Source organism: Embiotoca jacksoni, unplaced genomic scaffold (assembly GCF_022577435.1).
Source record: "Embiotoca jacksoni isolate LCO1_2020_lvr unplaced genomic scaffold, fEmbJac1.0.p SCAF_26, whole genome shotgun sequence".
In the NCBI taxonomy this organism is placed as follows: domain Eukaryota; kingdom Metazoa; phylum Chordata; class Actinopteri; family Embiotocidae; genus Embiotoca; species Embiotoca jacksoni.
Genome location: NW_027185377.1, coordinates 1863710 through 1885212, shown reverse-complemented (window position 1 = coordinate 1885212; position 21503 = coordinate 1863710). Strand labels below are relative to the sequence as shown.

Here is a 21503-nt window from a genome sequence, read left to right as displayed (position 1 = left end):
GCTGCCATCTCCTCTCTTCACGCCGAGCCTTCACACTGCCCCTGGGGGGAAAATGTAATCCAGCTGGCACAATACACCTAATCTCAGCAGCACATAGTTTAGTTTGACAGTGTGAAACAGGGTGTTAGTGAACGCCACACCAATACGTTTCCCAGCTGCCCCGTGGAAGTCCTGCTATCTGCATCAAGTCAACGGCCTCCTGTTGTCGGCCGGAGTCGTATCTGACCTTCACTTACTTTTGACTGAGATCAGAAAATGGATTCTGACAGCGTTCATGTATTAGCTGTCTATAATGTGCACATGTGTGGAGGTCAAGGGTCGAGCTAAGGCTCGGCTAGTTTGGCCGAACATGCGGACAGGAAACGGGAAGAAAACTCTCACAACCTCGTGGCGACCCAACGTGACGTCACCCACTGGTTTGTGAACATCTGTTTCAAACGCTCGAGTTCGGCATTTTGGGTGTCACTATCTTGTTTTCTTATTCAGCTGGAAGTGATCACGAGCTGGGGGGCAACGAACGGTGGACCCGATTGGAAATCTGAGGACTCTAAGCCCCGCCCACCTATAAACCGGCAAACCTGACTGGACCCCAGGCCTGTCAATCAATCAATCAATCAGACACACACACAAACATACTGCTTTTTTCAGGCCCTAATTTCTATTTAATCAAGGCAGACTGTCAGAAAACTAATAAGATGGAGTGACTTTAGCTCATGACACCAAAACGACAAATTTCACACGCTAATGTTACAAGCGTGTAGAAGAATCAACGGTGAGACTTGTGCAAAAAAAAATGCTAAAATCCCTCTTTGGAGATGTTCATTTCTGTAGAAACACGGCAGGAGGCTTTGTCCATTTTCACAATACAGTTTACGATCACCACTTTCACCCTGCATTAATGCAATGTCAGCACAATGTGAGTAACAGGAAAGAAAAGAACAAAACCTTGTTCTGACTTGTTAGCCCAGGTTGGTTAACCCCGGAGCTAATCTATAATTATCCTAAATAACTGCTTATTACTGGTGTATTTGTTGCAGCCTGTTACTAAGATTAAAAAAAATAAAAAAATAAAAATAAAAAATGTAAATTAGCCCAAACATTTGTTGTTATGATTAGTAATGGACTTTTTTTGGTTGTTTTTTTTGTGATGCATGAAATCAAGTTCAAGCTCGTTCGCTAAGACTAAAAAAACAGGGAGAAACAACTGGTTTATGAAAGTCCTCATAAAACAACTTTGATGTTTGATGTGGCTTTTTGTGTGCAGATTTAATAACAATAAAACTATGAGTGTTACATGTTGGAGAAATAAATGTGAGACTTTACATAGTATATTCATATGGATTTGAAACGGAATCAACCCAAACTGATTATTAAACAAATAGTTTGGTATTTTGAGAAATGCTTTCGGCCAACTACATCTTTCAGGTTGTTTAATGAAGCAGGTTGCCGAGGGAAACGCAGCGCGTACGTACACCAGCCGATGCAGATGAACATCCACTTGCGCAGCTTGTCGGTGGAGTAGGTGAGGACGATGGCGGTGTGGAGGTAGCAGCCCTCTCCGAACATCCAGAAGAAGTTGGTGGAGTGGAAATAGTTGAAGGAGGCGGTGACGAGGCGACACCAGACCTACAAAATAAAAAAGAACAGCAGAAGAAGCTTGTTTTCACAGCTCGCGTGTTTGCAATATTCTGGTGGGTAACAACGACCCAACACATTTTACACTTTTTTTTTTCTTTAATTTTACGTCTGTTATGTAAATTTAGCAAAATCAATCACAGATTTAAAAAAAAAAAAAAATAGTTAACAACTATATATGTTCAATAAGTTCAGAGATTGTTCCTGTTGAGCACCAACGGAGGTTTTGATTGAACCTCATGAAACAACCTTAAAATACATGTTCTGGTTAAATTTGATGTAAAACTCACAATTTAATAGGTGTTTAAACTGTGCTAGGTGAAGCAACATTTACTGTCAAATACACCAAATAGACAATATTTGCAGGATGTAAAAAAAAAGAAAAGCTGGTGTTATTGTTCTGTATGTTTTTCTCATTATCAACAAATAACCAGCGATTGATAATCGATTCCTGTTGGAAATAAAAAAAAAAGAAATAAAAAACTCAACAATGTCCTAAAACAGCAGGTCACAGTAGTAAATTATGCCAATGTTAGGGACTATTTTCAGCTGCGGATGAATACATTTTTGCAGCTCTTGTGAGTATTTCATAGTGATAGTGATCCTGTCACCCACTGTGTCTCTCAGGTGTGTTTTCATAGTTTTTGGAGACGATGTGAGTCGTACCACGTTGCTCTCGTGCACCTCGGGGCTCATGGTCATCTGGACGATGAACCAGGTGGCGTTCCTCAGGATGAAGGCGGTGATGAGGTTCCAGTGGATGATGTTTCTCAGGCAGCGGATGCTCCTGCCAGAACAGAGGAGGCACAAAAACAACTCAGATGTTTATGCTGTTTTTTTTTTTTTTACATTTCTCCTCCTGCATTCGGGGGAATAAAAAAAAAAAAAAAAAGAAGAGAAAGGGGATTATTTAACTGAGAATAAAGATGAAAGAAATGTATAATGTAAAAGGAAGCATGTGACCAAACTGCTAGAGCAGATCTGAATTAAATATCTCCTTCTGCTGAGTTTAAACCAAAACAATAAACTTGTGTTTTTTTTTTCCACACTGTGAATGTGTCATGTGAGAAAAACATACAGATGATAAGATGTGATTCATAATCAAGAGATGGAGCCTGAAAGTAACATCTCCCATCACTTCCCCCTCAAACCGCTTCATATGAAGCAACGTTTCATTCCTGCTGTTTGTACTCTTGTTTGTCTCGTCCTGAAAGTCGGATGATTTTTTTTTTTTTTTAATGCGGTTAAATAAATCAACCCGAGGACACAATTAAAATCGGCCCTCATGCCTCGGAGCGAGCGCTCGAAAATAGAAACACACACACACACACACACACACACACACACACACACACACACACACACACACAGTGAGCGGGCAGAACAACAACAAGCCCGGTCAGTTGAGTGACAGCTGCGCTCGCTGTCACCAGCTGACGGCTTCCTCCTCCACCAACCGTGAGTGACGTGATTTATTTTTCAGCATGCATCAATTCTTAATAGGTGTCACTTGCACTTGGCTTTGTGCTGACTGAGCATTTTCCAGTGACATCATCTTCGTTGGGTCCGTTTATTAACCGAGAAGCTCTGAGAGGAAGTTATCACAAAGAAACGCTTCAAAACTTGTTCATTAAGTTACGTAGAAGTTTAAAAAGAACCAAAAGAAAAAAATCTTCCTTTTGGCCACAAAAACGAGTTTGTGGTTCGTAAATTGGGTTTATCTCACAAACAAGCGTGATGTCAGTGTTACTGGAGCTGGTTTTGGTGGAACAAAGGTACCGATGCCGTGCTAGAAACACAGAGGAGTCGTATTCATTACGCCGTGTGACCTCACTTCCCTTGGCAACCTGCCGGTGGGGCCGGCGTGGCTATTAATTAAGAGAAGAGCTGAAACCTCCGGCAGACACAGTAAAATACGTTTGACATGTTTTCATCGTGCGTTCATGGATTAGTTGTTTTTCTGTTCACGTAGCCGGACCATACAACTCTTGTTTTTTTTTTTTTTTCTACAATACTTTACTTGTTATTTTCTATTTCATGCCTTAATGGTATTCTCTTCCAATTATATTATATATAATTTGTAGTCTTTTTTTGTTTTGTTTTCAAATTTTACAGAAAATGGTACATAAATATGACAGTCGTAAAAAGTCGTAATAATCGCAGTTCCATTGATAACAAAAACATAAACAAGTCAAAATTACAATTCACAAATAAAGTACGAGACAGATGAAGAAGTGAACGAAAGGATTATGAGAGTACGGAGAGAAAGAACCAACGAAGCAAAACAATACTTAGTTTCATCTAACGAGGCGGGTGAAGGAGGTGAGGAAGAGGAGGGAGGTGAGGAAGAGGAGGGAGGTGAGGAAGAAGAGGGTGAAGCCTGAAAATTAAACCCTGGCTGCATCCCGAGTTACAAAGAAAGGAGCTATTTTGAGCTCGCATGTATTTTCTTGGGTTTTCGCTGACTGACAGTTGAGTTTCAGATGAACAGAACAAAAGATGAAATGTTTTGCTGAGTTCAGGTCAAAGATATTTAGTTGCTGACTTCTGTTATTGGAGCTGCTCCCTCTCAGTTTCAGTCTGTTGGAGGTTTGAATTGTTATTCAGTCGCGGCAGGAAATCACAATCTTGCGGTGAAGTAACGCAAATTCAAGTCGTCTCGTAATGTTTGTGGTTTGTAGAGTTTGCACTTTTTTTTTGTGTGCAAAATTCACTTGATTTTTTTCTGCAAAAAAGCGTCAACAGATGAAAGTATTACAGCATGAAATATCCTCAAAGTATATCCTTCAAACTTTACAAATGATGTCGCAATTTTTTAGAAAGTCTGCTACAAAATTAAATATCACAACAATCAACAATCACACAAAAAATTCAGCGAAATCCTGGAGGGACCGATTATTTATTTCAAAACTGAACTAACTTCAGGAAGTTGCTAAATATTGATTTAGTTTTTTGTACAAGGATGAAAACGCTTATTTCTGTTGTGAAGTCTGACTCACTTTTGGAGGTACTGCAGTTTTTTGTTTTGTTTTTTAAATCAGTTTAGGGTCGGCTTCATTTTTCTGCCCTGGACGTTGGTCTGAGTTTCTGTACTTTTTGGACCTTTAAGGAAATCCATATAAAGTAATCTTTCAACATCGGTCAGGCACTGACCCAACCGAAGCGTCTCCGGCGACTTACAGACTGTTTTCATTACTGAGCCGACTTGTTTTTAATTCACTTCAGAGGAGCTTGACGCCTGCAGTGGAGCCACTTCTGCAAATATTATTACATTTAAGCAGCAAAAACTGAGAACTCCCTGTAACAATCCTTTAGACACGCCGAGGTAAAAAAGAAAAAAAGAAGAGGGATTCTCAAGAGGAAACGACGTTTGGACTTTTTCTGAAAATAGAAATGCAGCGACGGCTCTGATGGCGCCGGATTTATTCTGAGTATCGCCGCTGTTTTGTTCCCCGAGATTTTAACTTCACAAACCGCGAGACTGCGCGCTGCACTTTCAAGCTGTTTGCTGTGCAGGAAAAAAAGGGCATTTAGGTGGGACGACAATGACACATCAGAAGATGTAAATTCAGACGTGTTGAATAATGAATGAAGGAACTGCAGCTGCGGCCGCTCTCGCAGCGTCTCCAGCTGTTTAATAAAGGAAAGAAGGCATTTGTTTTATTCGACGTGCGAGCGGTTTTCTGGGAGTTTGTTGGTGACATGCAGGAGAATAAAAGTGAGCGCTGCTTCTCCACGTTGGAGCTCTGACAGTAAGCAGAAGAATCCTCCCGGATGATCCCAGTGGCCCGGACGGGGCTAATTTTCAGCGGGATCGCGGGGCTGAGAGCTTTTAACTGGGAGGTATTACGCCACATTTCATATTCCAGCCCGCCGCTGAGCTGAGCTTTGTTACAGTCGGAGGATTCGGAGGTGCTGATTTGGTTCGACTTCCTGCCGTCAACGAGAACCGTCCCAAGACATGAATCACCGGTGAACTGATAAAACATTCAGGAGTTTCAATGAGTTCGCTTTCAGATTCTGGGTCAGATTTTGGACGAATAACTGAAGTGCAAAGACGGCTTCACGGATATCGTAGTATTTATAGCCAGAAGTGGGACGGCCGAGTCATGACTCCTTCTGTCAGAACGTCCTTGAACTTCACGCGTCTACTGGGATTTATTTGTATTCACGTTTCTGCAGTAGGTTTTCTGTAAGAGGTTGTTGGAGCCGTTCGACCTTCAGGACTCGTTTTACTGCTGACGACCGGTCTGTCGATACGTCCGGGGTTATTTTTTCAGCCCACGTCCATCCGCTCCTCAGCACAGAGCACCAACAATTTGAACTAGTCTCGTTATTATATCGTAGCTTTTCCCACCTCCTAAGCCCAATACACAATTTAAAAAAATGTCGGTCTGAAGTCTGCATCAACAGCTGCAAAACTGTCGGGTCAAATGAACAACTTTGGGCTTCATATCTCGTAGACAGGACCGGCGTGTAATACACCTTTTAATCCACTAGAGGGCACGGTGTCGGTGTCACGTTTTGCCTCGTCAAGGCGTGAATACTATACGCATGTCTGACCGTCAAAGGAGGAGGTCATGTGACGCAGTACAAGTCGGGGGTGTTTGGACGAACACGAGTCCGAGAGAAAGCAGTTACTTACTTAACGTAACGTATTCACCGACATGTGACATTTTGTAAAGATACTCACGTAAAATTGCTTATTTTAACCCAAACTATGATTTATTTTTTCTTAAACCGGACCACCTATTTTTTTGATAACGAGGCGGAGCAAAACGTGACACTGACCCGGTGCCCTCTAGTGGACGGACGCGTGTATGACGGGTTGAATAAAAGCGGGAATTAAAGAGTAAACAACAGCCCTTTAACAACGAGTCAGCGACGCCACAAATGCCGCCACTCAAACGCTCTGCGAGCCTTTAAAAACAAATGGCGGCCAGTGGTGTTTGAATAACGGTCGGAGGGACCTCCGGGGCGGGAGGGGTTAATTGACTGAATTAAGTGACAGCTCATTGGGCTGCTGCCGGCGTTCCTGCTCTCTCTTTCCCCGTTAGAGTCCGTTCAGGTCGATCGGCTGTAATTATCCTCAGTTCTGGACGGGCCGTGCTCGGATGCAGGCAACTCGGGTTCAGCTAGCTTTTTTTTTGTTGTTTTTTACAAGTCTTCTGCTTCGGTTCGTTTTTTTTTACCAGAACTAACATACAGAAGATATTTAAAGCTTCAGACCTGCATCACTGTGAGGGAGAATCATGGCAGGGTTTCTGCATTGAGGACATCATTAAAATTGAAAGTGTCATTTTTACAGTGTTTTCACTCTGAAATGTGTCACAGAGAGAGAGAAAGGAGGAGGAGGAGAAAAATGCTTCACCCGCCGTTTCCCTTCCTGTAAAAAAACAAAAACGACTCTGCCGGTTCCACAACGTTGAACCGGAGCGCCGGCCTTCCTCTCCGTCACGCCGCCTTTCCCCTCAATGCTTCTCCATTTCATTACAAAGTCAAGAAGGTGACTAATAAATGCCAAACTCTCCCTCTCCGAGCCTGACGCCATTTTTAGCTGGCCTACACTTGTCCTCTTCCTCCTCCTCTTCCTCCTCCCTCCTCCCTCCTCCTCCCTATTCCCTCCCTGTGGCCCACAAACACAGGTTCTGCATAAACGCCGTCCTGTAGAGCTCGGTGTGTCTCTCGGTGCCCTTTCACGCTTTTCTCACTCCCCGGGGTGTCTCTGGGATCGATAGCGGGCCACGGCTGCTGAAGGTGCTAAGACCTTTCTCTCGTTAACACGCCGCCATCCTTCGGTTTGTCAGAGAAACCCTTTCCACCACCGCGTCTCCCAGAAGGCCTCCACAACACTGTTTTGGCTTTCTTTCTGAGATGGGGCCTATTATTCCCATTTGTGGTGGTGGTGGTGGTGGTGGTGGTGGTGGGGGGGGGGGGGGGGGGGGGGGGGGGGGATGTGCCCTAGTTTTTTTTTTGCGGGCGTCTAAACCCTTTTTACATCTGCGGGATTGAGATAGAGGGATGGTTTCATCCCATGACCAAACGGTTTTTTTTGAATAAGAACGAGAGGCGCTTTGAACCTCCCGGGATCCGGAGAACACTGACGTTTCTGTCACATCGAGGACGTCTCCGGGATTATCAGCGCGGACCGACACTCACCTCAGACACAAGAAGAGGAAGAAGGCGACGAGCAGCGCCACCATGGAGATGAAGTGGCCCAGGAAGTTTATGATGACGGCGATTTGGTAGTGCATCTTGCCTTTTTTCTGCAGGGAGGAGAAGAAGTGAGACACGAGATGAGTCTCTTCCGATTTACAGAAGTGGTATTATTATTTCAGGATGATAAGAAAGGCTGGAAATCCTCTTTTTATTTTTCCATTTCCGAGGCCCGACTCCCGCTGTGGGTTTGAACAGCGGTGGGTGTTCACAATCGCAGCACAACTGTCCAGATTTCAATTTGAATGCAAATCTGTACGTGACTCACAGCTGCACTGTCTGTTCGGCTCAATGAATCTCAGACAAAAGCAGCTGTTAAACTTCTAAGATGAAATAATGACAATAAATAATGCTACCGCACTCAGACATGAACACGCAAACATAACTTTTGAAGAATCTGTGTTGATGTTTGGTCATTTTGTGTCTCTTTGTGGTCATTTTAAATCTCCTCGTGATATTTTTGTGCATTTCTGAAGGTGTTTACTGTATTTTTGAAGTTATTTGCATTTCTTTGTTGTCCTTTTATGTCTTTCTGCAGTTGTTTCTTTTATCTCGTGATCATTTCATGTGTCTTTGTTGTCATTTTGTGTATTTTGGGGGCGATCCTGCATCTCCATTTGGTATTTGTGGATCTCTGTGGTCGTTTTGTGTCTGTTTTTTTATTACATGATTTCTTTGTGGGCATTGATTTGGTGTTTGTGTATTTTTGGGGTCATTTTGCATCTTGTGGTATTTTTGCACGTCTTTGTGGTTATTATGTATAAGTCTCGGGTCTCTTTGTGGATATTTTAAATCTCCTTGCAGGCCTTTTGCGTAGTTCTTGGCTCGCTTTGTGTCTCTTTGTGGTGTTTTGTTCATTTCATGATCATCTTATGTGTCTTTGTGGTTATTTTTATTGTCACTTTGTGTATTTTTGGAGTCATTTTGGATCTCTTAGTGGTCATTTTGTCTGTGTGGTTGCTTTACGTCCCCCTTGTGGTTGCTTTGCATCTACATGTGGTTATTATTTTATTTCTTTATGATCAGTTTGTGTCTTTTTGTGGTCGACTTTCCAACAGGAGACGTAAACGGAGGTTCCAGGTGTTTGTACCTGATCGTACACTAACTCCCACCGTTCACTCCTGTAAGAGGGCCGGACAGATTTTGCTCCGCCCCTCCCGGTTTTAAAACGTGAACACTGAGTGGCCTCTGATCACTCACGCATGCAGATGAGGTGTTTGGAGAAGATTTCACGTCGAACACGGAAACATCTCTCCTGTAAATGGGAGCTGCTGTCCAGGACTTCGATATCTATTGTGATCGGATTCCCAGCGCACGGCCGACACTAACCTGCGCTGTAAGTGGATTTATGTAACTGACTGGTGTCTACGCCGAGATTAAACATGGGCATGTTTAATCCCCCCCACCCACAACGAGACACGTCATCTGTCCCATTCACCATGTTCTGGAGCAGCAGTTTCAAAATCTTTAACTCTTTCTGCAGCAAGCAAACGAGACCAGTTTCTGGAAGTCAACAACAGCGTCCTTTAAAATCCCTCTGATTTTGAATGGACGCTGGTGTGATGGTTTGTGGATTTCTGTTCCAGTCCTGTTTCGATGTACCAACTCTGTGGTTTAAATTAAGCAACAGAAACTATTTGTTTTGGGAGGGGGTGAGGATTGGGGGGAGATCATGGTCATGATTAAGGGTGTAATCTTTTCTCTCAGAATACACAAGCATGGATTTGGATTCTTTTTTTGAGCTTATTTTAATACAATAGTCACACGTCATGTTTATTTTAAGGAGTTATAAACACGGCCGTAATTATTGATTTATAGTCTCCATTAAATGAAACTTAAAAGACGTTAGCGTGCTTTAAATGTGCTTTTGGGAAAGTAAACACATTCGAATAAAACATAAATTGTCAATATTGACTTCAAGAAAGGTTTCATTATCACCGTTCTGACACACAAAAAACCATAGAATTTTACACACTCACTTTTTATATTTTTTTTAGACCATATCAGTTTTTGCTGATTTGCAGGTTCGACAGGATTACAGAGGACCTGTGCACCTGTGTGGGTTAAACACTGATGCATGTGATTGCACTGCAGCTGCACTGCTGTAATGTCTGATGTTATCTACACACTGCGAAAGGTCAAAAATCCTGCGATAAAAATCTCCATTCCTTAAGTTTGAAAATGTTCAGTTCCTGTTGAGGATGTTGTTTATTTATTATTTTGTCGACCACATTTATATCAGTGACGGAAGGATAAATAATAGAAAACAGCTCTCCGTGTGATGTAGTGCAGGTCGACAGCAGAACAAACTACATCCTGCGAAACGATCATAAAGATGAGCAACAAAACCGCCAGGGAAGATTTACTGCCGCGTTAGTTTCAACCAGCTGTACCTAATAAACTGTCAGCTTCATGTGTGCTCATCAGGGTTTCTTTTGTTCCGCATGTGAAACAGCACATATATACAATAAAGTCAAATCAAATCAAATCAAATCAAACCATCAAATCATTTGTTTCAAATAAAATATCAGAGAAAATAGATTTTTTTGTCCTGACAGGTCTCAATAGAAACAAACTACCAGCTGTTATCCTCATCTTTTACAGCGTTGAACTATAAAAGGCATAATTTTATAGGAAGTGCGACAGAAGGAATAATGAGTGATGACAGAACGAATTAAATTTATTGGAATTTGCTGGTTTTCTGTTTGAATTGATCATAAAATGTGTTTTGATCTTTATAGAAGTAAAGACAAACACACTGTACTTCAGCGAAGAACTTTTTTTGAGCACGCCGTCAAACATTCACAGCGCTGGTGGAGAAAGTGAGCGAACCCCTCGGATTTAATAGCTGAAAATCTTGTAAATTTCAGATTAATCGTATCAGTGAAATGCTGCTACTGAGTCTAATAAAACAAGTGATGACTCTAAACGTTCTACAGACTTCAGATCATTTATCATCACTGATGAAGCGGACAGAGAAGATTACGCCGCATTTAAACAGCAGGAAAGTCATTATATTGTCTGCTGGTTTTCGCTGCAGCTGTGCGCGGTGCTGCGAGGTGCATGAAATTCTCAGCGGGCGGGCAAGAACTCGGCAGGATATCGGTCATGATATCTGCATATCAGCTGTGGACAACAGAAAGGGAACGCTCCTAACCAAACGGTGACTGTGTCACGTTCAACCAGGCGGCTACCGACGGCGATGTCATCAATTTGTTCGTGAGCCGCCGTTATGAAGCCTCGAGTTTGGATATTGGCCGTCCGCCGTCTTTCCAGTTCGTAGCGGTTTGGAGCAGGAAGTGACCATATATGGACGAGCTGGAGAGGAAGCGAGCGGTGGGAACTGACTCAATCTGATTGGCAAACTAAGCGATACTACATCCCACCCACCTGTCAATCAAGCAGACACCCTCCCAAAACACTTTTTTTTGTGCCTATTTTTCTATTTAACGACGGGATTATTTTTAGATGGAGCGCCAGAAAACTAATAAGAAGGAGCGACTTTAGCAAACAGCAAAATTGAGAGAAGTTGAATGGGAGTCTATGGAGCCTTTTTGGAGCCAACCTCTAGTGGCACTCGGTGGTATTGCAGCTTAGGGTCGTTCCGCGTCGGAAACATAACCACGCCGTTTTCGGTTGCGTTAACGTTTTGCTCGTCAACATGAGACACAAACAGCTTTGATAAAAGTCAGTATTTGCCGCCGTGAGAATGAGAACACGTAGAAATAATTCAGGATCTGTGTGTTATTAGTTGAAATAGATTGTGTGCGTGTTCATAGTTGTAACTTCGAGGACACTCGGACCATATTTGAATTCCAAACGGTGCTTCTTACATTGAGTTGAATTATCTCTTGCCACCATGTATACGTACTCGTGTGCATTAATATAGAAGTGAAATAATGTGGAGCGGCCCTGTAATAAATCGCACGGCGGCCGGCTCACATTTCAGGACATAAATCATGCAAAAAGGAGACGTTAAAGGGGAGGGGAGAGGAGAGGAGGAGGAGAGGACAGGAGGGGAGGGGAGGGGGAGGACAGCGAGGATAATATAAGACCTGCCCACCAACCAGCCTCGGGTCTCATGTGGGCCAAGACAGAGTCAGAACCAAACCTGACTCTCTCTCTCTCCTATAAGAGCCAACGAAGACACTCAGCGTATATTTAGAGGAAATAATCTCGAGCAAGAGCCGAAAGGAAACAAGAAAGCAAACGTTCTAATAAGATCCACTCGGTTCTCTCGATACGGGCTGAATTTTTAAAGAGAAGCTACTTCGTCACCCCACCCTCCCCCCAGGTGTCAATCACTCCGCTGCTACCGCCTGGTGATTTATTTCACAGCTCATACAAAAGGCAAGAAAAAGAAATAAATCAAACACACATTTGTTAAAAGGTCAGACGCTGTATATCCATCTTCTGCGGGAGATCGATCGGACATCAGAGAGTCTCTGAAGAAACGGGCAAAACGAAGGGTTTGTTTTCTCGTCCTCACAGATCTATAAAGTACAAATGATCATAACGGCGACACTTAATGACCAGAAAAACATGCCTCCGCTGCTCAGACGCCTTTCATATTTCTCTCGCTGTCAAACAAATCCCACGAAAAAACGGACAGTAAATTGATCCGTCTGACGAATATTTTTCACGTTTTCAAAGCTTTGAAAATATTTTTAAAAAACACCACACGGACTCACGCTGAGGTTTTAATCTGAATGAATCCACTCTGCCAGTTGTTAATTCACTATTGATTTACAGGTATGAGGTTAAAGCAGCCACAATTTGTACATTGGGAACGTGTCACTGAGTCAACATTGAATCGATCGCGTCTCCATGATATTTTCTTTCTTCTATTTTGAGTTAAATGAGGGCTTCATGAGAAACCGTCTCACAGAAAGCCACGGTGACAGAAATATCCATCCATCGATTTTCTGCAGCTTATCCCGAAGTCTGGTCGTGGTGGCAGCCGGCTGAGCCCAGACGTCCCTCCACCCCCTCCGCCCCCACCCGCCGGTGTTTGCCAGCTCCTCCGGGGGGATCCAGAGGCGTCCCCCGGGCCAGATTTCATGTATAATCTCTGCAGCGGGTTCTGGATCCACCCCAGGGCCTCCTACCAGTTGGACGGGGCAGAAGGACGGCACCCAGGAGATGCGATGCTCCGAATTACCTCCATTGGGTTTCTTTTAATGGAACGCAGCAGCAGCTTTACTCTCCGCCTCCTCTAGAGGTCGGCGCTCCTCGTCGTAGAGGTCATGGAGGTCAAGGCAGCTCCCCAAAACCAAAATATCTCAAAGAAAAAAGTTCCCTAATACCCCGTCACTGCTGCGCAGACTCAAGTTGCAATTTTCAGGATATCTAGGGAGGACGTTTCATCATCTGTATATACAGTCTATCCTCCTCACCTTGTTGCTAAGCAACAACTAACAGTGACATCGCCCGCTGGGTTTTTGAGTCGCCGTTCGGCGTTTCGTCCGTCGCCATCTTGACATTTTGGTGCCAGAAGAGACCATATTTGGACGAAACTGAGAAGAAGCAACCGGTGGATCTCACTGATCTGATTGGAAGCCGGAGGACACTATGCCCCGCCCACCTATAGAGGAAATCTGACTTCAGCACAGACCTGTCAATCAAACAGACACGCACCCAAACATACTGCCTTTTGAGGCCCGATATCTAATTAATGACGGGATTATTTTCATTCGCCAGAAAACTAATAAGAAGGAGTGACTTTAGTTAATAACACTGAAATTCGTATTTCATGAGAGAAGTTGAATGGGAGTCTATGGAGGCTTTTTGGAGCCAGCCCCTAGTGGCCCTCGGTGGTATTGCACTGCGGCACCACATTGGCTTCACTTTTCAGGCCCGAAAGCTGCGTCCACTTTTATCTACAGTCTGCGCTGCTGACATTCACCTCACTGCTGCTGTAAATGTGTATTAATCCTCGGCCGAAATTAGTCCCGAATAAATACCGTGTTTCCTGCTGTTTGAGTTACGTTAGCGTCCAGCTGTTTCAGGAGATTACAGAGCCTCTTTAGAGAATTAAAGTTTACATTTTGAGACAATTTAATCTTTACAATCCATCTATAGGAGCTAATGAACTCGGGACAAAACATTGTTTTTTTTTTGGTCTTTAACAGGATTTAATGACAATAAGAGAAATATAGAGGAGCACCAGCTTCTAGAGGGGAAGAGTTCATTGTCTTAAAATGTTTACAGAAACCCGACTACTTAATATTCAGTTCCAGCAGATGGTCGGGAAAAACAAACACACCGAGTTTCCATCGTTTAATTTCATGTCCTACATCCAGATACTTCAGATATGTAATTGTCGCCGGCTGATTTGGGTTGCCGTGTTCCGCCTGAGTGCTTTTTGTCCGCCGCTCAATCCTGATTAAAAATGGACGCTCATCACAATCACAATGCGGCGTCCAGGTGGAGTCCGACGAGGGCGGCGACATGTCAACGGATAAAAAGCTGGAGCGCAGACGGACCGAAACAACAGCGGCAGCCGTCTGACAGCGTTTTCCTTCTCTCTGCTTTCACAGCTCGCTCTCAGCACCACGGGAAAAAAATCTCCCAAACAAAAAAAAGAAAAGAAAAAATCCCGGTTGAGGTTTTCCGCTTTCTTTTGAGGAATTAAAAAAACAAAACACTTTTCATGTTTTCAAAAGAGAAATAGCTGCAGGTTGATAAGCAGATTTCAAGCTTCCACCTACGTATGAAAAATGAAAAAGAAAAAGCAGGCGAGCCTCGAACACTCGAGGCAAAGTGATATTAAAGCCGCTCCGCGATGCAAATTCAAAACAGGCTTTGTGTTTTTTTAAAATTTTTTTAAGTAGATTCCTTCAAGTGATGCTCTGAGGAAAACCCACAACACACGCTCGGAGGTTTTTTTTGTGTTTGCGTGTGCTGTAACAGCTGCAGGTAGAAACCAAACCCCGGATCCACATTTACTGTAAACAAGCCTGGAGCTAAAAGCTCCTTCTGCCGCCGATAACCCGGCCGTTGATTGACGTACAGTACGACCCGTGCACTCGTCTCACCTCCTCGTGAAGGATGGCCTTACACATGGAGTAGTTCCCCTTCAGCGCCCAGGTCCCGTTCGCCAGACATTTCCTATAAACGTTGTCTGTGTGGAGAGAAGAAGAAAAAACAAAAAACACACAGCAGGTTGTTACTAAAAGGTTTTGATTTTTCTCATATTTTCTACATTTGTTCTTTTAGTTTTTGCTTCCTGCTTCGAGGCGTCGTGCACCTGTGAAACGTCCAGGACGCGACTCCCCGCGGGACCCGGCGCTGGCACCGTGACCTTTTTCTTGATTTTGAGACTAATAGGGAGAGATATCATCGGAGGTACAAGCTGTGAGTTTTCACACGTTCGCTGTCAGGGCAGTCTACCACCCTCCGTCCACCCTCCGTCCAACCTCTGTCCACCCTCCGTCCACCCTCCGTCCAACCTCTGTCCAACCTCTGTCCACCCTCCATCCAACCTCCGTCATTCTTTATGTTTAACAGCCTCGTTTTACCCTCCGGTGACCTGCGTTCAACATGCGTTCGTCCGACGCCGGAGCTCATGAATAAAAAGGTACGTTTTCACTATTTCCTCCATAAGATCAGACTCGAGCGCAGACAGTCAACTGGCATATAAATGCATACTCCCCCCCCCCCCTCCAAAAAAAACCCCGACATGAAGGCCCTGACATATGATGAGTAAAATGACTTCTTATTTTTCCTCTGCTGTGTCGCACCACAGGACAGAAATGAAATAATCTGTGAACAAATTTCACATTTCTCATCTCGCATTTATTATTCCTTAAGATGAAGGAGATGAAATGAATCAAATATGTCACAGTGGAACTGAAATACTTGCGAGCGTGTCAATCTAAAGTTGAAGCAGGAGACGTCAGGGACTCTTATTTTTTTTTTTTTTACAGATGATGGGGAGCAGCTGGATCTCTGATTGGTCCAGGTGATCACGTGATGTTCGCAGGTGGCAGCGACTGTCTGAGACATTCAGAGCATGTTTTGCAGGATTATTTCATCTTCAGGTCAGGTATTTCATGACAGCCGCCGAACGTTTTGACAATCTGCGGTGCGAGCGTGTGTCCTGCGTTTTATGGACGGGTCCGACCCCGATCTGGGAGGCGGGTCGTCTCCACGGGTCGTCGCTCGCCTCCTCCGGCTGACAGTCCGCCGTTTTTTGGTTTTTTTTGCAGAGCGGTCAAAAAGTTGATGAGCTGTCAAAACATCCAGGAATAACCAAACCTTTCGGGTTTATTTTTGCATCGTGACAGAAATATTTTATTGATAAGCTGATTTCTCTGCCTTTAAACCGCCACATGGACGAGAGACCGAAGATAAACCCGCATCAAACGTTACCGGCCCGATAACCCCTTCAGTGCATGTTTTAATAATCACAAATGTTTGGGGAGGGGAAGGGATAAAATGGGATTGGCTTTGCCTGGGGGCAATAATGCGCAATGAGCTGGGTAAAAATAGCATGTTGACAGTGTAAAGGGACTGTCATCCCCAATCAAGATTACCTAGCCGTGATATTCCCTAAACCCCAAACGTAATATCCTAGAGAGCTTTACAATCTGTCTGTGGAGAATGATGTCAGAGTCAGAAGTTAAGACGGACAAAGTTTTTATTCCTGATGGAGTTTTATTATTTGCCAAATCCATCGCACGTCAATAACACCGTTGCACTATTGTTTAGTCGAATTTAATATTATTCTATTTTTATTTGTATATAATGTGCATTTTAATTTTTTTATATTTAATGTTTTTTACTACCTCTACTTTTTATTCCATCATTTGTACCTGTACATGCTGCTGTAGAGAAAAAAACATGTCCCCTTGCAGGATTAATAAACTATCTATCTATCTATCTATCTATCTATCTATCTATCTATCTATCTATCTATCTATCGATTATCTATCTATCTATCTATCTATCTATCTATCTATTATCTATCTATCTATCTATCTATCTATCTATCTATCTATCTATCTATCTATCTATTATCTATCTATCTATCTATCTATCTAATTTAGATAAATGTTTACTATCAGTGTTTAATTTTATATTATTGTTATTTTTCATTGTACTGAAAAATAAAATAAAATCTCCTCAAAGCTGCATGATTCCCTCCTTAAATCTCATTTACATAACACCGCATGAGCGCACAACTTTCCTTCGGCTTTCTTGGCCACGTATAATGCAAATTTATTACAGTCAAAGCAACAACAACAAAAAAAAGTCACTTTATTTTCACATGAACAAAAAAAAAATGTGTAAAAAAGAAAAAGGAAGCAAACAAAAAGAAGCAGACGATAAATACGAGAGGTCGCGCTGCCGCTGAGCCAGAAGCTTAAAGGTACCGACGGTGGAGCTTTCAAATTAAGCAACACGACCTTGAAATAAATTCTTCCTGGCACAGGACCACAGAGTGAGTTATGGCTGTTAAACCCTTCTCCCCCCAACACCAAAGATGTTTCTTATGTAATACAGAAATTAAGGAGCTTACAGTAGCGGATTTATTTTAGTTTTTTTTTTGTTGGCATTGTTTGACAGTTTGCCTGAGAAGAGGTGATGAAGATGGATTCGATGCCCAGGCAACGTTTTTATATTCTGCTCATTAAACTTCACGTGTTGTTTCCAGCTGCAGACTTAAATGTCATATTTGGCAGTTGGAATAAGCTTTTTTTTTTTTTAATGTTTTTGTTTTTGTTTGCTTGGTGAGAAGGCTGCTGTACTTCTCCCATGTGTGTGCACAGAGCTGTAATCTGGATGTAATTAGTTTAGCTTAGCATAAAGGCTGAAAGCAGGTGGTGGTGGTGGTGGTGGGAGGGGGGGGGGGTAAGACAGAAGCCTGGTTCTGTTCAGAGGGAAAAAATATGCATACAAACACATCTACAGCTCACTAGTAACATGTTTGTTTAACATGTGGGTTAACAAAGTCTGCTAGCATGGATCAATTTTGATTGACTGCAGTTTAGCTGTTAGCCTAGCATGTTTGTACACCACACAACTCAGCTTTAAAGTAGGTGGTAACTGTATTTGTGAACTTTGGAGAGAAGTAAGCAAAAATAAGATAATGGCCTCCAGCTAATCTAAAGGTCTTTTAAAATCTTAAAACATGTAATAATTGGAGAGTTTTTTTGGGAATAAAACTCCTTTTAATTGGTCTCCAACCTCGAGACCGCGATCTACTAGAAGAACTCGACCCGGTTCTGAACAATATGTATAGAAATTTGAAAACCTGCTGATAATCTGCATCTTTGATACAAAATGTGTGTGCCGAGTTTGTTATTTTTCACATTAAAAAAAGCTGCTCCATCTGGTTGGGGTGGAGCTCAGCTATGTGAATAAACCTGAACTGAACGTGAGGATCTCTTGGACACTTTCAGTCGGTCAAAAGGTTGCAGAGCCCCCCCGTTTTAAACTTAAAAATAGGACTTGTTCACAATACGAACAGGTTTAACTTGCTCAATAATTCATTTGCTGACCTGGAAATCACATTAAAACCAAGAATATTGAAAAATATCCGACCGCCAGAATTCACTCTGCTGAAGCGGTTTCCTGTCGGCTCGGCAGGGAGAACTCGTGTGTTTGTACATATTGATTCATTGATTTCATTGATTCCTACAAAGCAAAGTGCAGGCAGAAAGCTCTCAGTGTCATCAGGAGCTTAATCAGCTCCCGAGTTGCTGGTTGGCGTTTTTCTTTTTTTTACGTGGAGAGCGAGTCGGGTTCAACTGTTTCCACTCTGCTTCCTGTCTTTGTAAAACCCGGGATAATTACATCCCGACTTCAGCACCGTGCTCGACGGAAAGACGTGAGATTGACATCGAGCCGTTCATCTACTTCTTGAACAGAAGGAGAAAGGAAATAAAAATCATAAAAAGGTTGATTTTCCCCTGAAATGTTTGAATTACAAAACAGCGCTTCAATTACAGCGAAGTGGGGAAAACGTGTTTGTGCGGTTGAAGTCGGGACGGCGGCCAGTTCCCGAGCTTTTCTTGGAAAGATCTTTCTCTCACCTCGTAAAAGTGGACAGGGTAGACTTTGGAGAAGCACATGCTGCTCTCGGCGTGGGACATTCGTACATGACGCCGTGCACGAGGGGACAAAAGCTCGAGGTGCTGCTTCTTCCTTCTTTTCGCGAGCTCACCTCGCTCGAGACTGCAGCAGCAACTCCTTTATTAACATTCCCCTGCTGCCCTCCCCGAGGTTTGTGGGGAACGAGCCACTGGCAGCGTCGTAAAAAAAACAACAAAAAAACGGCCTGTGCACGGGTCACGAGCTCAAGGTCCCTAAAATAACTGCTGATTTCACTTGGCTGCTGCCAAACTGGACGTCCGCCAAGGAGTTTTAATAACGGACAGACGGGTATTTGTCACCGGAGCATCTTCGGCGGATTTCATTGTTTGAAGGGGGATGTTCGCTACGTCGTACGTATCGGTTTTAATCTTTGCTTAGTGACCGAGCCATTGTTGTTTGTGAATGGGTGTTAAAACCAGCGGCCGGTCCGTGCCAGGTGCTAAATCCTCCCGGTGGAAACAGGAGCTGTAGGTACATGTGGATGGAACAGAGGCACCCCTCCAAGCCCGCGGCTCAACCATCCTCTTTTCATTTCTATTTTCCAAACACGACAGGGCCCTCGCAAACACACAGCCCTCGAGGTGGGGGGGAGGAAACAAACATCGTGGCACAGAGAGGGCTTCCTCTTTGGCAGCATGAAAAACGCCGAACAGAGCAGAGATGTTGCTGTAATTGTACACCCCACACAAGCAAATATGCTGACCCAAATTTAGTCACACTGGCTTAGCACTTCAATACGTCGGATCAATGGCTGCAGCTAAGAAGCATCTTGCTCCTCTGAGCGTTTTGGAGCAGGGGTCTAATTAAAGCCAGCGTCGGCTGGGGAAGAGCAAAAAAACCGACATATTATTCGCACTAATTGTGAGCAAACTGCAGCGGAGCAAAACAAACGGTGCGAACCTGAAGTGTAACTCGATGCGTTCGCTTGTGTTTCCAGATCAGCCGACGCTCACAGCCCGAACAAACCAACGAGGTACAGTATTATTACAATATTCATGATGAATGAATCTGTATTTAATCGGGCAGTCACGCTTAAAATGAGACGTGTTTTTTTTCGAGACGGACAGAAAAACATTCATAGTCAAACAAACACACAACCATCAATAACAATTAGGATGTGTCGATAAAAACTTTTACAAAAAACATAACAAACACATCACACAGACATTTTATGAACTGCAATGGGAATTAAGGACTTTGGTTTGCAACTGGCTTCATTTAAAAGGTGCCATTGTTCTTTATAATCAGCTCTGCCAAGGTTTGTAGGTACATACTGTAAGCAGCATCAAGATTCAGAAGCTCGTGTTTTGTAGTTACGAGATTTAAATGTTAAGAGATGTGAGGAGAAGGGTTTAGAAATAGTAAAGATTCATAAATGAATAATTTATTTGACATTAAAGTAGACTGTAGGATAGTTTTATGGTTTAAAACATACAGCCTTTAATTTCTATACAAGAAGAAGTGAGTCACTTGTTGAATATCTTAAATGACAGCCTACTTTTTATGATTAACAACGAAGTGAAGGGATCGTCAGCGTCACTAGAAGAGGTGGAGAAAACCATGTACTGGTGCTGCTTTTCATTTAGGTCATCAAAAGCAGCATGAAGAGTCAAAACCTTACAAAATTATAGAAAGAAAGCCAACAATTAAAAGTCAGCTAGGAGGAAAAAAACTCCCCTTTAACAGGAAGAAACCCCTCTAGAAAAAAAACTCCCCTTTAACAGGAAGAAACCCCTCTAGGAAAAAAAACTCCCCTTTAACAGGAAGAAACCCTCTCTAGAAAAAAACTCCCTTTTAACAGGAAGAAACCCCTCTAGAAAAAAACCCTCCCCTTTAACAGGAAGAAACCCCTCTAGAAAAAAACCCTCCCCTTTAACAGGAAGAAACCCCTCTAGAAAAAAATTCCCTTTAACAGGAAGAAACCCCTCTAGAAAAAAAACCCCTCCCCTTTAACAGGAAGAAACCCCTCTAGAAAAAGAATTTCCTTTAACAGGAAGAAACCCCTCTAGAAAAAACTCCCCTTTAACAGGAAGAAACCCCTCCAACAGTAGGAAGAAACTCCCCTTTAACACTACATTACTATGACTACAGTTCAGAGGAGAATATTTAAATTAATTAATTGGCACAAACAATTTAGATAAATGTAAGTCATCTTCATGTAAAAATGACACGTCATGAAGCCAGCTTCTCATATGGGAGGATTTGCTCCTTTTCCTTTCATTTACTTACTTTAATCATTTCAATCGACCTATTCTTTGGACAAAAACAGTCACTTGATTGACAGGTGACGTAATCCATTTATTAAGATGAATTCATACCAAAATAAAAGGCTCCACTTTGACCAACTACACCAAGAAAACATGACTGATGAGTGAAACACCAATAATTTAATGATCTCCATAACTTTTAATACTCTACATTTCCATATTTACATAACACCTTCCAAACAGCATTCAAACTTTTTTACAATAGTACTCTTTAATGATCTGAACACTGGTGAAAGGAGAATAAATCCTGAGTCTCCTCCACAAACAAATCCATTCACTAACAAG

The 21503-nt window shown here is 42.8% G+C and overlaps 1 protein-coding gene across 1 annotated transcript in view; it reads right to left on the bottom strand.

Annotated features, from left to right (window-relative positions):
* The window catches only part of LOC138204646 (corticotropin-releasing factor receptor 1-like), a 50170-nt gene that overhangs the window by 12768 nt on the left and 15899 nt on the right, over positions 1-21503 (bottom strand). Inside the window, exons 5-8 of the mRNA XM_069160012.1 lie at positions 14889-14974; positions 7795-7901; positions 2302-2422; positions 1473-1626 (exon numbers count right to left, since the gene is read on the bottom strand). Coding sequence (XP_069016113.1) covers positions 1473-1626; positions 2302-2422; positions 7795-7901; positions 14889-14974 — 468 coding nt within the window. The remainder of the gene's footprint in view (positions 1-1472; positions 1627-2301; positions 2423-7794; positions 7902-14888; positions 14975-21503) is intronic.